Source organism: Phasianus colchicus, chromosome 6 (assembly GCF_987193195.1).
Source record: "Phasianus colchicus chromosome 6, bPhaCol1.hap1.1, whole genome shotgun sequence".
Lineage (NCBI taxonomy): Eukaryota > Metazoa > Chordata > Aves > Galliformes > Phasianidae > Phasianus > Phasianus colchicus.
In genome coordinates, this window is record NC_143441.1 from 37,119,011 (window position 1) to 37,136,719 (window position 17,709).

Consider the following 17,709-nt stretch of genomic DNA (forward strand, 5'->3'; position numbering starts at 1 on the left):
ATAAAAGGAATAATGCTAGGAAGTTCAAGTTAACATTTCTATCTTTTCCTGATTTGCTGACAAACTCTCAAAAATAGATATATTAAACATGTATAACCAGAGGATGCACTGATGCAGCCTTAACACTGCAAAGCCCTGTTTTTTTCAATGACTCTACCAGTCTTTAGTAATAGTTTTATTTTCTATTTTTTATCCATTAACTTAATTACATGTCTTCAGAGATGCCTTCCCAACTAGCCTAGAAAATTTGTTAACCTTTCTGAAACTGACTCATAACTAAGGATCAGGGTTTCCATTTTTAGTTCATTATTTGTGTAACAGAGACTTTCCTTCCAGTACCCCAAAGAATTCAGGGAATGAAGAGAAGATTCACAAGGTTATGTTCAATTCATAAAGTCCTGAGGCCACATGACTACATGGGCAATAGAATCATAGATGAATGAATCCATATGAATAAAAAAATAGCTCACACAACCTCTTTTTCCAGTGCTTAATAACTTTTTTTTTTTTTTTTTTGCCACTCTGTCTATTCATATTCAGGATTGGGATCCAAAATGGGAGAATCACTTTCTGCAGGATTATTCAACTGCATGAAATATGGAATGTAGTTGTATGGTTTTTGCAGCCTAGTTGGAAATACTGAAAATGTATTCCCATAAATTTGTCATACAAGCTTAAAGTGAATACAATGTAAAAAGGCACAAATAAGTGGCAGAACAAGTACGAAGGATTTTTCTAATGCAGATTTCAGAACCCTTAGTGGCTAATCCACCATTAACATGAGTTCTTCCATACAGTACTGATTTTCTCCAGGACAGTAGTAACAGCAGTGATGTCTATAGGTATTGAGTTTAGAAAATCGTACTAAATCCATTGTGATCAACTGTAAAATGAAAACTGTTGTAAACTTTTATTGTGCGCTAATGGCAACATCTTTGTTCTGAATGCTTACTGCAGTTTTCACATTCAAGCAATAACCCAAGAGATGATATAGCTACAGAAGCTTATGAAGATGAACTTGATATGGGTCGATCTGGATCCTATCTGAACAGCAGTATCAATTCAGCATGGAGCGAGCATAGTTTGGATCCTGAAGATATTCGGGTATATATAACTAAATATCGTTTATTTTGGACTAGATGATCTTGCAGGTCCTTTCCAACCTTGTGATTCTATAATTCTACTTTCTATGGTTCTACTTTCAGAAGCGTTTCTTTCACATTGGTAAATTCTGAATCAGTTTGATTTTTTTTTTTTTTTGCAGATACCAAATGAAACAGGTCACTTAAGTCTCTCAGTGACTGTGGTTTCTGGTCATGTGAAATATCTTGGAAAGAATTGACCAGTGTAAGGAAAAAGTAGTTGTAGTAAAAGTCATACTGGAGGCTGAGGGGGAAGAAACTTCCACAGCAAAAGCCATTAATCAGTTTACGTAGATTCTTTGAATTGTCTGGAAGCACAAACAGCATTTGTTGTCACTGTGATTAGTCATTTGTACATAGCTGTATAATATATCATTTTGATAAACATGGGAAGTAGAAAGCTGTGCTATTGCTGTCTTACGTGATAAAAGGACATTTCTGCCTGGAACTTGTCTGACTTACAGTTCCAGAACACAGAATAGCAGCAAGAGTCAGTAGGAGAACTTACACCACAGTATTGTATGAATGTGGTTGTGCGTGCTGTCTGATGTGCAGCCATGCAGGGTAACTGGGTTGTGCGCTAGGGCGGAACTTAGTCTTAAGGTGGGAAAAAATGGAGCAATGGCATATTCAACAATTAGTAAAGAAAGTGGGATAAGATTAATGTCATTTTTAGGGGTGCTTGTTTGGCTTTGTTCTGTTCATACTATTTTTGCTATTTACTTTGCTTTACAGGATGAGTTGAAGAAACTGTATGCCCAGCTTGAAATCTATAAAAGGAAAAAGATGATTGCTAATAACCCGCATCTCCAGAAAAAAAGGTGCTCTAAAAAGGGTTTGGGGCGCTCGATAATGAGGCGTATTACAGAAATCCCAGAGACAGTCACTAGGCAGTGCTCCAGGGACGAGAAGGACCTGATGGAGCACAATGCTGTGAAAAACACAGCTACACTGAAAAAAACCCCACAAGATTCCACAAGTTCTGCAAAGCCAAAAGAAGAGAATTTGAAAAACAGAGTCTTCTCGTTAAAGAAGTCCCACAGCACTTACGATCATGTCCGGGATCAAACAGGAGAGTCTAATAGCATAACTGCAGAAAGCACAGAAGTTACAGCTGCTGAGAATTCAATTCTGGATTCCTTAACTGGTAACAATTTAGCCAAAAAAGCTGAAAAAGTTGAAGCAGTGTCCACTGAATCGGTCCCTTTGGTGTGCAAATCACTAAGTGCACATAACTTAAGTGCAGATAAGAAGCCTCTGCATCCAAGAACATCTGTGTTACAGAAATCCCTCAGTGTTATTGCAAGTGCCAAGGAAAAGACTCTGGGACTTACGGGTAAAACACAAAGTCTAGAAGAAAGCGCTAAATCTCAGAAATCTCAGCAGAAAGGGAAGGAAGGCAGCAAAAAACACTCAGCCACCGACAAAGGGGAGCACAAGGATTCTCACCGGAAGAACTCTACTCAGTCTGAGGAGACAAAGAAAACCCATAAGTCTGGCATTATGAAGCAGCAAAGGGTTAGTCAGACACCTGCAAATCCAGACACAGGCCCAGGTAAGACTCTGCACAAGGACACTTTCGACATAGGAGAAGTTTGTCCTTGGGAGATATATGACCAAACTCCTGGTCCTGTGCCTTCTGACTCTAAGATTCAAAAACATGTGTCTATTGCTTCCTCAGAAGCAGAGAAAAATCACCCTTCCCAGCCAAAGGGTAAATCTCATCATAAGCAGAAGACGCCTGAGGGCTCTCAACAGTCGAATCAACAGAGCCCACAGAAGTTGGAGACGGGCACTCGGGAGGTGCAAGAGCAGCACATTTTTGAAAATGATAAAAAACAGTTGAATTCCAAATCTCAGGGCTCCCCTGGGCTGAAGCGCGAGAACGTTAACAGATATGCACCAAATGTTTGTGGGGGGGAGCATGAGGAGCTGCCCCAGAAAGCAGCAGAAAATGTCAATAAATTGGTGGAACAAAAAAAAATTGCCTCATCTGAGGGAAATGTGCTTTCTGACTCCCGTAAGCCAAGTGGTTACTCACAGCAACCTTTAGCATCTCGAGCTGAAGTCTGTCCTTGGGAGTTTGACACACCAGATTTACCAAATGCAGAAAGAAGTGTAGCTTTATCAAACACCTCTGCTATAAGTGCAAATAAAACAGCAACACCTCGAAAATAAGAGGCTTTTGGACTGAGGAAAGTAGCAACACCGAGAAGAAAGACAACAGGAAAAACAAAAGAGACTTAGGCCAAAAGGATCTGAAAATTCCTAAGGAGCATCACTTAATGGAATCAGCACAACAAGTAGGAATTAAGCAAAACAAATTATTATTATTGTTATTATTTATTTATTGAGTGCCAACAATGTGATTAGCAGTGCCCAGAATGTGGTCCCTGCTCCAAGGATTTTACTGTGTCATTGAAAGAAACTTGCCTTTCTGAAATCACTTCTCCTTTAAAAGAAAAATAAACAAAACACCAAAAGTTGGTAACAAACGCACACTGTAAATCTTAACAGAATTATTTCTGAATGTCACAACTGGCTTTAACTTGCCCTTGGGACTTTAAGGATCCAACAGAAGTAGGGCGTAGAAAATGTCCTGATGGCAGAAAGGAGTATCAGTGAGCAGCTCTTAAAATGACGACTTTTCACTTTGCGTATTTAATCTCAATAGCACTGCTAACTCAATGCATCCCAAAAACACATTTTATATAATGGTTGCTCTCATTTTCTTATTACTGTGTGTTTAAGTACATTGTTGTGTCTCATATTAAAGCATTCCAGATTGTATAATTTTTGCAAATACCTTTGATATTATGTGACACAACAACACATTTATGCAATCTGCGGATACTTTTTTCTTATTGCAACTTAAAATACCTGCTATAGACTTTTTGTTTATATGTAGAATTACCGTAATTGTTCACTGGCTGTGGAAGCCAGTAACTCTCATTGGGAAATTCCTTTGGGGTTTGGGAATTTTTTTTCTTTCCTGTGATTTATATAGTGAACTTTTTGTTTTACTCTCTGTTATTTAAATTTATAGTTTGATACTGTATTATTCAGGGGTTTTATACACAGCAAGTTATTTGTTATGCACTTCCCTGTTAATGCGCATAGACTTTGCTAATAGTGGAAATCCAGTCGTCTTAGCTGCATATTCTGGTAAGTCTTAGGACAACTTATCTGTTGTTTGTTACAAATTGGAAAATATAGTCTAACAAACCAGAATACCAACTCGAAACATCCGTGAGGGTGATCTTGTTCAGTATTTCATACTGAGCATATCCTACTACATGAGACAGGCAAGAATGACAACGAATATACCCCAGAAATGATGAACTGATTTACTAAAACTGGACAACTCTGGGAAATTTATCAGCTAGTTAACAACAGTTTACTGTCTATCTCTGTTGGCAAACCTCCAGAAACTGGCCTTTGGAGATACACAGGTGAGGAGAGAAGTCCGAAATGTTACTCTTCCCTGTATTGGCAGTGGCAAGAGACAGTAGGAATGAAAATGATGGGCATCTCTCTCCCACTCTCCAAATGCTTTTTTTTTTAATTTACACATACATTTATGGAAACAGGTACTATTTAAGATAGCACAAATTTTCAGTAATGGCTAAAACCATCATCTTGCATTTGACTTAATTCAAAGGTGGCCCATTTACAACTATGAGTCTTGGTGCAAAAACACTCATGGTATACCATCAGGGCCTAAGAGGTATCATAGAGAATCTGTGTACCACTAACAATAAAAATTAGGTTCCGCCCTCACCCATCTAAATTTAGTACCAGTGAAGTACTATGCAATGGAATTGGCTGTACAAAGAGTACTTCAAAATAAAGACAGCTCAGTCCTAAAGAACTTGTGCAATCTGAGAGAAGTGATGGGTTTCACTCGAAGATGAAATGAGGATGATTGAATAGAATGTGTTGTTTAATATATATATATAATATATATAAAATAGATATTTATATATGTTTAATATATATTTAACTTGTCATATCTAATACACACATGCACATACACGTATGTAGTATAAACTGATTTTTGTGGCATCATAGAAAAAGTGGCTTAAGATAAAATGTGATGGTTGGAGGGACTCAGATGAGCTGGGCATGAAGAGGACATTTTTTGTCCTTTGAAAAAGACAGAAGAATATGGGCATGTCTACACTAACAGATAGGACAGATCTTCCTACTGCCTCTGCTAAGCCCAAACCTGGAACATGCAGATGCTGAGCCAGCTGGAAACAAGTCAGCTCAGGTCTCGGTGCTGTCTGAACACAATGGCCTCACTCATAAATTCTGTCAAGATTCAGAGCTTGTGAGCTCCAGGTTATGGTGGCCAAATTGCCCCAACCAGCCTGGCAAGGTGGGATGGTGCTTTGTTCCACCATCGGGACGTGCCTCCTGGGCAGTCCTGCCTCTCCCAACTCTCTTTTCTAGGGTGCAGTTATGGCCTAGATCTGGTCTCTGCCTTCAACACACGTCTTCTTGCCAGGACCCTGATTTGGCCATCCATGCACATGTTTTGCCCACACAGTGCCAGTGGTGGTCCATGTGCAGCCCAAATCCAGCTTACTACTTATTTTGTAAAAGTATTGAGTTCAGAACCTACATGCCCAACTTCCTCATCCCAGGCATTCACAGAACAACTTCAGTGGGATTTAATCAGCTGGATCAGTTCCCTGTACACTTCCCTGCGTGGGAAGAAATCCATCCTGGGAATGCTTTCAGGGAGTCCTGCAGGTGCACACTGACGCTCCCCAGATAGATGCACATCTTCAAATTTGCTGAGCATGGTGACCATACTCGTGAGAGGAAGAAGATCGTGTAGAACGTCCAGGAGGTGGTTGGTGTGAGCAGGGAAGGAGGACGGTTTATGGCAAGTTGTCCTTCCAAACAGAAGGCAGTGCTTTGTTGGATCCAGGCATTGAGATTAGAAGTGGGCATCTGTAAGAGGGTCACGAAAGGAGACTTTTGTACATCCTTACTGCCTCTTTGAGACAGACATTCACAAGGAGCAGGTGCCAGTTCTGATGCCTGCACTTGTCCTGTCCTCCCTCCTTCACCCCAAGGAAGCTGCTGCTTGGAGCATGGTGCAGCATCCTTAGAGCACCTGCCCCAGCCGTGTGACACTGCTGTCCCTTACAGCACTGAGCCCTTCATGTATGGCTGTGTCTGAGCCACCACTCTATCTACGATTCCTTGTTCAGTTGGTTTTTCCTTCTTTTTGAGGACAACCTCACTGGAAGTACAGAGGCAAAGTGCACTCCTTAGTTGGGTTAACTCAGCCCAGCTGCACTGGCCGCAGCAGAACAAAGGCTGGTTGACCAGGAAAAGCACTGGCTTGTGTATTCTGGTTTGGTTTTCTTTCATCCTGACCCCTTCCTTCACTTCTTAAAAAATGGCTGTTACGGTTCTTTAGGCTTGTTGTAGTCATACATCCTGACTGATACAATTGGAGAACTTTCCTTCAGAAAGCAACAAAGCTTTAGCAACTGATATCTGGGCTACAGATTCAATTGGTACTTTAGATTTCTTTGCACTTAAGAAAGAGGGGCCAAACTTCACTCAACTACTATATTTCACTATGATGCTGCTAGAAACATTGCTTAATGAAGACATACTAAGTTAGACATAAATAATGTTCTGTATTTCATAGATTTTTCTCCACCAGCATATATTGGCTAGATTGCTTAGTTGTCTTTTTCTGGAGTTTCATTGTCATTACTCAGCCAAGAGAAGTGTGACTCTAGAATTAAGATGTTTTCTAGCAGATCTGTTAAGAGAAAAGATAATAAACACTAAGGTCACAAACATTTGCTAGGTTGTCCTTTTAAATGCATGTGCAAGCTGCATTTCTTCTTTATTTCTAAGCCATGGTTTATAAATAAATTTATACCAACCTTATTAGACTTGTATAATTTATGCAAGATTATACGCTTCAAAATAAAAATCAGTACACACCTATCATCAGCTTTGGTGGCATCATAGGCCTGAAACCAGACAATACTTTTACATTTGCTCTCCTTAGGCTTTTGCATGCATATAACAACAGGCAGGCCTGAGAAAACACTGCCTTTTGACTTTTAACATTTTAGCTACTCCGAGTTGTAGAGTACATAAAGCTGTAAGTCTCTTCACTTTATAACGTGATTCTTATAAGAATGTTATCTGGCTACCAACAGCATCCACCATGAAATACTTAATAGATTTATGTTGTAATGTGTTGCAGCATGTAAATAATGTAACTTCTCTGCAATAAAGCACATTTATATGAAATCTGTCTACAGCCTTTTGGGTTGTGAATTTTGTGAAGTCATTACTGATCCAAACTAAACTAATAAAGCATCGTAAACTGAAAGTGAGTTTTACAGCATGTATGGTCTGATCACAGTGTTAGCATTTTCAGGAGTTTCCACACATTTCCTTGACATCAACCTTTAGACCATGTACTGTGTTCGGGATTTCTGGTTAAGGAAATTGCATGGCCAACAGCTCTCTTTTCTCAGTCACTGCAATTTAGAGACCAGAATTGTAGGATCTACGCTACATTCTCTTGAAAGTAATGGCAGCTAGAGCACAAAAGATTAGGAAATAGATGGTATTTCATGACTTGTCATTGTACAAGTCTGTAGGCCACCTGTACAGTATGTGTGCATGGGTGGATTCCTCATCTAATGTGTATATATGTATGTAAACCATATAGAAAGGTAAAGATGTTCAGAGACAGAGAACGGCTGCTGTGTGAACAGTGACTGCAGAACAGACCAACTGCAGCTTGTTTAATGTGGAAGGGAGATGACTGAGATAGTGATGAGACCTACATACAATTACAAATGGTCTGAAGGTGATTAGGAAACCAATATTTGCTGGTTTTCATCATCCAGGAATTACAGAACACCCATGATGACCTTCATGCAGCAGTTTAAAACAAATGAAGTCTTTTTCCACACATGCTGTAATTGTGAAGCTCATTTTAACAAGTTGCTGTGGATACCATGAGTTCAGAAAGCACTAGGCAGGCCCTGGAAGAGAAATCCATCAAGATGCTTGAAAACAGGGTAAAAACTCTTAATGTGCAGGCTGCTGAAGATTGTATAGTCACCCCGGTTTCTTTCCAGGATCATCTACTACTGGATATGAGGCTAAGTGAGCCTTTATTTTAGAACAGCCTTCATATGTTCTTATTTTTGTGTAAATATAGATAGTTAGGCTTAATTTATTTTTAGTTATCAGACCATTTTTAATTAATGCCCCATTATTCATGTAAGAGTTCTTGTAGTTTCTGGCACTTTCTCATTGCTTCCTAGGATTGAACCATTGCTGTTTCTGTAACTGTCCTGAGTCATGAAATCCAGGAGTGTTGGGGCCATGAGTGGGAGAGGAGAGGAAAGAATTACGTGTGTTCAGTAAACGAGCTCTGCACAAGTCCTTTACAAGTAAGAATTCCATCTATCAGGAAAATAAAGCCTGGAAATTTTTGTCTGAACCACTTCATGGTGCTCATCCCAAAGCAAGGGGTCTCGCAGACACAGCATGCCATAACCAACAGAAGCCTTCTGAGCTCCATTTCTCACAATTCTCGGCTTCTAAAGGTGAGTACAAGAAGGAAATGAACTTAGTGGAGAGAGTGCAGTGTGGGGCCTTCAAGCTGATCTCCTGTGAGGACAAGATGAGAGTGTTGGGACTGTTCAGCATGGACAGAAGGTGGCTTGAAGGGGATCTCACCAATGTGTGTAAATCACAGGGATTTGCAAGGGATGTGCAAAGAGCACAGTGGTGCCCAGTGCCAGGACGAGAGGCAGTGGGCGCAAACTGGAACACGGGGTTCAGTCTAGACTTCAGATTTCAACCATTCTGAAATTCTGTGAAGAATGTCCGAAGTGCTGTGGCTCAGAAACTCTTCAGAAATGAATTAGTGACAGATGGCCCCATGAAACCAGTACAGAGGATGCACACACACGTGCACAATGTGGGAAAGAATGTGAAAGTCCAGGTACTTGCATGTATTCTGGTTGAAATTTGATGAAAAATGTCATTTATAGCTCTGCTTTCTATGACTTCTGTGCTTTTGTTGTAAGATGGATTTGACTCTAGGTAACTAAGGCTGTCCCCACCCTTCCCGGACTAGATGGGATTGTTTGGCTGAGGGTTCCCCCAGCACCCTGCCAGTGCCCTAAGGAGGGTATCAAGAAGGCTGAGATGGGCTCTTCACAGTAGGGCAAGGTGGGAGTGTGTTGGAAACGCTCAGTCACAGGTTGGACCAGTGACTGAGCACCTGGTAAGGAGGCAGGGCCAAGCCAGGGGAGCCCAGGTGCATGCAATGTTCCTAAATGACCTGAAGGGGTGGATCCTGACTCCATGCCTTCCCTGACCTCCTTTAAGGGTTGGCAGTGGATGCAAGGTTAGCTTGCTGGAGATCCCTGAATCCCTGAGGTTTTCTGAAGGTAAGCAGTTTCTTTCCTTTAGTTCTGTGCCCATGGCTGTTGCGTTTGAACAAATCTTTGCTTGCTGCAGGCAAGGACTTTGTTGTTCTGCTGTCATTGCTGTGCTTTCCATTGCATTACAGGGAGGAAGGGAGACAGCAGGTGTAAATTTAGACTAACGAGGCTCAGGTTGAATGTATCACAAGGTTGTTTTTTCTCCCCACTGTGGGGGTTACCTGAGTGCTGTGCGGATCCCATCCTTGGTATTTTTTGTGACCTGGCTGAAGTCCTGGGCAAGGTGCTCCATCGCATAGCCAGCTGCTTTCAGTGGGTTGGGCTGCAGAGCTCCTGAGGTGTTACCTGAATTAACCTATTGTTCTATGGATGGTGTTCACAGCTAGAACATGTTCTCTGTGTTGTTCTTTTAAAAGCTTCTAGGTGGACACCCCTAACAGCTTTAACTCCCACATTAGGGTTCAGATTGTGCAGTCATTTACACAAATGCTTCACTGTGTACACGATCTCCTAACAGCTACTATAATTGAAGGATGCTTTGCTCTTCTGATCCCTTCAGCACAGAACCAGTGTGAAGAGTCACAACAAATAGTGACCATATTAACAAGAAAAGTGACACTGAGTAGAACTGGCTTGAGGAGAGTGGTTTTAGCTGTATATGTTAAGTAAGTGCTTGATCTTTTGCACAGCTGAAGGAGCATCTTCCAAAAAAATTATATGTATAATGTTTTTTCTGTGATACCTGAGGGCTAAAATCCATATTGGAATATGCAGGAGCCATAGAAGAAATTCTAAATTAAATTACTTTTTTTGTAAACCCAGTTCTTCAAAATGGCATTTGATCTGTTTCAGGACTGCAGGGCTGCAAACCCGCCTGCAGAGCTGTAACTTCAAGCTGAACACTTCCTTTCCTTTTTTTTTTTTTTTTTTTTTTTAATAAGTAAAATAGTATTTTTTTAATAGGTTGGAGCAACTTTTTCCAGTTCTAAAAGAGCCAATTTAATCAACTCGAAAATGAGCTTTAGCAGTGCTGTGAATTTAATAAAAGATATTGGGTAATAATTGATTGTTTCCCTTGGTGAGGCAGGCCTTCATTGTGTTGTGGTATTCAATCTTCTGGTTCTTTAAAATTGAACTCTACCTGTCCATCTATGCAGGTGACTTTTCTTATTATACGTCAGCTCATTGTGTTGCCGAAAGCACACAAACAAATCAGGCGCTGAACGTTTCACCTTCAGATTGCTGCTTTTTATGGTCCTGAATATAGGGGATGGGCCTTGTTTTTCATTTTGCTCAAAGTGTGGGAAGGAGTACATTGTACCCAAAGTAGCCATATATTTTTGAAATATGCATTTATGATCTTCTGTATAATACAGATATACGTATTGTATGTACAGATGTATCAACATGAATATATGGCTCATTTAAATGCTTATAGCCACTATTTGTAGTGCACATAAATAACCTGTTTATCTATGTGTTGATTTATACAGAAGAAAAACTGTGGTATGATTCATTTTTTCCACTACAAACAGATCAACACAATTCTACTTGCAAAATGAAATGGACTGTAAGGTTTGCATGTGAGAAATCACTCCCTAATCACTTTATAAATCTCTGAGGACACAGCAGTGAGCAAGTGGTGCTGCTGCTGCTGCCTTTCCTGGCTGCTGCTCTCTGCAGGATGAGGACAAAGAGTCCGTCCTGACGTTAGTTTGTTTATTGTTCAAAATGGCCCAAAATTTATAGACTTGCAGCAAAAAGAGACCCACAAAGTCAGCACGAGGCCCTGCCCCTGTGCAGCCTCCTGCAGAAACTGGCTCCATCACTAAGCTGGGTGCTTTTGTGGTATGGGAAACTGTTCTGAACATCTCGTGGGACCACATGTGAGCTGCATCCAGAATGAATGTATTAGAGACTACCAGGAATGAGAACTGAACAGGAGGGAGGTTGTATGTTTGACACCATAGATGCCTTGTCAGCAAGACTTGGATGGATATACCACAGACTCATTAAATGCACTGAGCTGTGTTATATCAGGATCTGGCTCACATTTGCATCAGGGAAACTGAAACACAATGTCAGCAATCCTCAGGGTACAAAACTGCTCAGGAACAAAGAAATGTTCATTCCTTGCCCTGAGAGCTGCTACTGCCTATTCATGTCTGTCTGCTCAGTGGGGGACCAGTTGGCTGCCTTCAGCTCTTTGCCACCTTGCAGGTAGTACAAAAGGTTTGACTTTTCATTAGAAATGTCACCGTGGCTTATGCTTGCTTTAGCTTTCCTTTCATCTGGAGGCCAGAAGCATTGTGCTGCAATCTAAAGCTCTTTTCAGGTTTTGCTCCTGGCTGCTCAGCTCCCTTTGATTCCTCAGAGTTATTTTCCCAAGCTGAAGTCCTGCACTGACAGCAGCACTCTTCCAACCCTCTCCAAACACCCCACTTTATTTTCACATCACAGACCACCATGCAGCTCAGAGCCTTGTTGGCAAAATACCTCCTCACAACCCCTCAGCCAGGGGCATTCATCCAACTTTCTGCCTGGCTGTGAGCTCCCAGAGTAGTACTTGGCAAGCCACCCAGGAAAGGGCTCTTACACAGGCACTGGTGTGGCTTCCAGGCTCCCCGTGCCTTAATTTTCCATTATCAGCATGGGGATGACATGACTGCTTCTGAGAGATGATAGGGAGGAGGACAAAGCCGAGATCTTATCTTCAAATACTGGTGATGGCACTAACCAACACAGGTACGGTGCTGCTCCTCACTTTTTGTACTGCAGTGGATTTATGTAATGCCTAATGGCAATCAATGGGTACTGATTTACAAAAAACAACAATGTAGGTGGTGATCAGTTCACAGGTTAGCTTGGTGAATGTCAGCAGTTCTGTACTATGTGAAATTTCCTCTTGGCACTGTCGCTTTATAATCTGCAGTTCTTAGTGAAACAGAAACCAAATAAATCAGAAGCTGACCTTTTCCCGCATTATAGTTTTTGTAGTCTCGGAGCTTTTCAAATGTGGGAGATGAATACTTATTGGGCTTTATCACCAGCATTAGAAGTCCTCTGGAAGCTCCCATGCACAATTCCACAGCTTGCAGGTGCTGTGCATTCCCATGTACACACAAAGAACGAATTAAAAATCCTCCTTCCTCCAAGTACTATCCAAATGTCACAGGGATGTCTTGGCTATTTGTGTCTCTGGTACATCTGGTACAGTTTGGTGTATCTGTTTAATTCCAGCATTCTGCAGAGCCAGGTACGTTCAAGAAATAATATCAAAGTCTGTTCTTTGCGTCCTTAACTACAATAGCTGGGCTTTGTAAACAGGGTTGGGTGTGCTCAGAAGAAAGTGAATTTGTGGCAAATGTGGAGAATCTGCTGTGAATACCCTGTTAATTTATATTTAATGTCACCACCACAGTGTTTGTGCAGTCAACCCAGATCCTGAGGAACTCCATAAGTACTTCTGATTCTCCCTTTGAGCATTCTCTATGGATCTCCTTCCAGAGTTGCCTTCTTCCCCCTCTCTTACAAAGAGGATCAAAATGAGCTCGTTTAGCCACTATCACAGTCCCAGCAACACCTCCCAGCAGTGTGCCCTAGGCTTTAGAATTACTTTCATATGCTTGGTGTCCTTCTCTTGCTCTGCTAATTTGAACTGTTCACCTCTAGTGGGATTTTTCAGCTTTATCTGTTGCTCCAGAATAGGACACAGGAAGCAAAACAGATGTAGAAGCACTGGGCATATTGGTGTTTCCAAACGTGCTGTTTACCCTGCCACTTCCACATACTGCCACTGGTTTCCTTCTCTATGGCTGTTGGTTTCTCCACGCATTGTTGCGGACATAGAAGCTTTGGGTTACAGTTTTCCTCTGCTTCCTGTACAGGTCCTGCACTTCTGTCTGTTAAACGCTGATGCTTTTCCTATGGTTGCAGTTTCAAAATCATTTCAATTGTCCAAGACCACCTCCTCACCCCAAACGTTCACTGTCCGTGACCCTGATTTCTGCTGAGTTCTTTCCTCCCCACTGACACACGTTTTGCTCCAGACTCCATGTGCAGCTTGACCAGACCTCCCCATGTGCCTCAGACCCCTCTGTGGGATGTCTGAACAGCACAAGGCAGGAGTGCCAGTACTATTGCATCGATTGAGGTTGTGTACAAAAATGCATGTACATAAAGAAGTGCTGGGTTTTTTTGTTTTGTTTTGTGGGTTTTTTGTTTGTTTTCTTTTGGTCTTTCCAGCCTGGGATTGTGAGAAGAGGAGACAAAAGCAAAAAAGCAAAAGCATGGTGATATCATGTGAGTGTATGAACGCATCTCTGACACACAAAATCTGTATCTGTTGCTTTTCTAGCTGTGTCTGCCAATGAAGATATTGTGTAAGATTTGTTAAGGCTATTTCCGGGCAGGATTTTCTCAGCATTTTTCTATGGATTCAGGAGATAAAAGATCAAAATAATTTAAAGAGATCAAAAGAACTTTATTAACTAAAGGCTGTGTATACTCAGACTATCTCATAACAACTAATAACCTCTATCATCATGTAAGAAGGCTTGTTTATATAAAATGCAAATTCTTAAGGGATCTGGTTTTGTATCTGCCTTGCCAATAGCATTCTACCCCCGTGTGCTGACTGCTGCTTCTTTCTGGTCCATCCCCTGAAACTCTGGCTTTCCTTTCTTAAAACCATGCTGAATCAGTCCTGGCTGTAGAGACAGCTGTTCTGGTGGGCAGCTGGCTGGAGCAGGGGCTGTGGTGCTAATAAAAGCATTATGCTAAAGGTTGCTACCTCTGCTGCCATTCTGTTGTACCTTCTGGACCTTTTCTCCTTCAAGCATTTTGGGTTTTGAATTAGATGCTCCCTAATCATTACCAGCAGCAGAGGAGTCCTTTTGCTGTGCTGCTGTTTCCCCCACCACTGTGTGACAGCCTGAGGTTGTTCACACACTTGGTTTTCTCCAGCCCTTTCTGATGACCAAGTCTTGTCCTCTATCCTGGCTGATCCCAACCAGATCAGGTTTCTGGCTGAGCTGCTACTTCCCTACCTCCCCAGTGCTTTCCAGTGTATTTAACCCCTCTACTCCGGGGCCTGCAGCCACCTTGTCTGACCCCACAGTTGTTTTCCTTTAGCAGGTTTTCTCTTTAATGGGACACCTCCTCTGCACAGCCCCTTGCTTCTAAGTGAGGTTGCAGTGCACAATCACATGGTGGAGGACTCCTAAGCTCTGAGAGTCTCTTTGGGAGTCTGTGTTCCCTGTGAGGGTGCATTGCAGAGCTTCAGAACCGGGAGGGATTTGGGCTGTGCTGGGGCAACATGTGCTGCCAGCTTGGTCTGCTGCTTCCTGGCACCACCTGGCAGGTGCTTTGGGTGGAAGCGTGTGTATGTATAAGTGAATCTTCTCTTTGGCCAATGGGGATTTATTCCAGCTAGTCATTAGAATGTAAGGTGTTGGTTGTTTCACACTAAAGATAATGCCTATGGTCATCTAAAAGGCCCCTGCAGTTGCCATCTTTTCATGGATCATAAAGGAAGATGAAGATAACTAGTTCAGCTTTGGAAGTATCAAAGATGTCTCATACTAGGTGAGATGTGGTATCCCACATAGGATGTGATTCATCCATGATTGTATGTATTGGCACTGACTGTGCCTTGGTTGTCTTTCCAGCCTCCCCTCTTTTCATCTGGCAAGAATTGTTCCAATATCTCATCTTACAGCATGGGTGACTATCTGAGGGGAGCATAGCAGACAGCGGTCAGACTTCACTTTTATACTTAGTGTTCATTGCTATTCAGTACAGAATAGCGTATACACAGATATCGTACTCCTCAACAATTAAAGGACGCAGGTCTGTTTTGCTCTCTTGAAAGATGCAAGGGAAGCAGGGATTTCTTTAAGTTGGAGTGCCTCCATTTGCTCTGTGATCATATTTATTGCACAGTTCATATAGTTGCATGCAGACTCACACTTCGTCCCTTGCACCCAGCAAACGAATGACAGCTCACCACTGGGAGATCACCAGCCCACCAAGTCTGAATGATATTTTCCCTGCAGCAGAAAGCAGGGGATGATTCCATGCTTCCTACAGTAGAGGTATCTACTAAAGGACTAAAATGTAATTACAGTTCCACCTCGAGCTCAGTCAAGCTCCATCTGTTTCTCTGAGATGAAATGAGCATTACAGCTATGGACTGTTCCAGGAGCTGATACTTCGGAGTCTGGCCAAGCGACCAACTTGTTGTCTGCTTCTTTCGTGAGAGTCGTTCTGGTTTTTATTGGCAGTTTCATACAAAGTCCAAGGAAGCCACAGGGAGTTTTTGCACTGACTTAAGTAGGTTTAAATTAGGCCCCAAAATAAAAATTCCTTCTTTAGAAGGCAGGATGTGAGGAGTGAGGAACTATGAGTAGCTTAATCACTACATTTACTCAGCTTTATGAGTAATGACTGTGTCAGTTAACAAGTTTTATTAACAATATAGTGACCTTGAAAACTCTACATCTGACTAACTCATTTTATTTTATGAGTAAGTGCTCTACATGTTGAGTGAGGATGTAATTGAAAAGATGTTGTATAAAGGGACTTGAAGCTTAAAGTGACGAAAATAATATATGGATTGTAATTTCATTTGAAACTGATGCAGTTTTTAAATATTGAAAGAATACCTTAAATTACAGAAATTAAGTATGGCAGTACAGTATCACTATCAGGTAAAATACACATGTACAGTGGAGTGACTATTAGTCTGTTAGTCATAGGCATTACATGCTAGGTAGCACAGAATTATTCCAGCACTGGAAACTGTTAAATGTAGATGTGATGCATTTGGGGTCTGCAATTTGCCAAGTTCTGAAGTCTGTATGAGAGTGAAAATGGATATCCACAAAATTCATTGATTGTAATGCTAATGCTGTTGCAGGTCCTATTTTATATGAAGTGAGGCTTGCAAGATGCTCCATGAAAGCAGGGACAGAGAGCAGAACAATGGCTGTGCAGCCATGAGGCACAGCTAAGAGTTGCCATATCAGTGGTAGGGAGCAATGGTAACATCTCACTTCAGCCCACTCAGAAATCTAACCACCCCTTCTTTCTGCCCCCAAAATGTCACTTATCACTGAGCTAAATCAGCATGTCTACTTAGCCATTTAAGTTCTTTCTCTTCCTCAAAAACTGTTATATGCCATAGCACAGGTGTGATGTATGCAGTGTGATCACACCTCCCGAGATGCATAGCTGGCCTGCCTGCTGCTGAAGCCAATCTTCGCACCACTCAGCTAAATACCATACCCTTTCTTTGAGAAATGAATACCCCTACATTTCTCTGTTTGTGCATGTTGTATTCTGTCCTGCAGTCTGTAGCCATCATCAGTGTGGCAAATTTTTGCATCTATAAATCTATGTGGGTGAGCACCATGACTCCACTTCCCCCTGGATGGCATCATTAACCCAACAAATGCACACTAAGATGCAAGTGCATGTGAGGCTGACCTTTCAAAAGATTTCTTAGTTCCAAAGTCAATGTGAAAAATATCCCTGCTTAAAAGCTTAAGAACTGTTCCTTTTCCTGTTCCCTCATCCATGAGTACAGTAATGACACAGCATTTCCCAACCACAACAAAACTCCGCAGCCTTGGGTTGTTCTTTGCTGTCCAGCCTCCTCTCTCTTTTTCAGAGATCTAGCACAGGGCCTTTAGGGCTCGCTTCTTGATTGAGGAGCTGACCTCAGGCGAAATGGTTCTGTTCTGTGGAACTTGCAGTAGGGTAAAGATCACAATGGTTCACCACTCTTCATGCCGTGTTCTGGCTAAATGTCTATCCAGGAACCAAGAGAAGCCCCAGCTCCCTGGTGCTGCTGTTTGTTGGGGGTAGAAAAAAAGAAGGAAAGAAGAGAGAGAACTCTGCTGTGAAAGATGTGTGGGAAGGATGAGAGAGAATCAAGAAAACCCGGGAAGTAACAGGAACTTTCTTTACAAGGCTACTCAAAATAGTATGCGTGTGACTGAGAGCCAATATCTCTATCTGCTAACTCTCCTTGGGCTCCCTTTATAAACAGATATGAAGTCAGTACAGCTGATGGGGCCTGGGATGCACTTAATCTCCTGCTAAACCCC

At 41.8% G+C, this 17,709-nt stretch overlaps 1 protein-coding gene across 1 annotated transcript in view; it reads left to right on the forward strand.

The window, feature by feature from the left end:
• Positions 1-7,453, forward strand: part of GPR158 (G protein-coupled receptor 158) — a 179,766-nt gene extending 172,313 nt beyond the window's left edge. Inside the window, exons 10-11 of the mRNA XM_031614314.2 lie at positions 958-1,104; positions 1,878-7,453. Of these exons, the coding sequence (XP_031470174.1) occupies positions 958-1,104; positions 1,878-3,320 (1,590 nt within the window). The 3' untranslated portion in view covers positions 3,321-7,453. The remainder of the gene's footprint in view (positions 1-957; positions 1,105-1,877) is intronic.
• Positions 7,454-17,709: the final 10,256 nt, after the last annotated feature.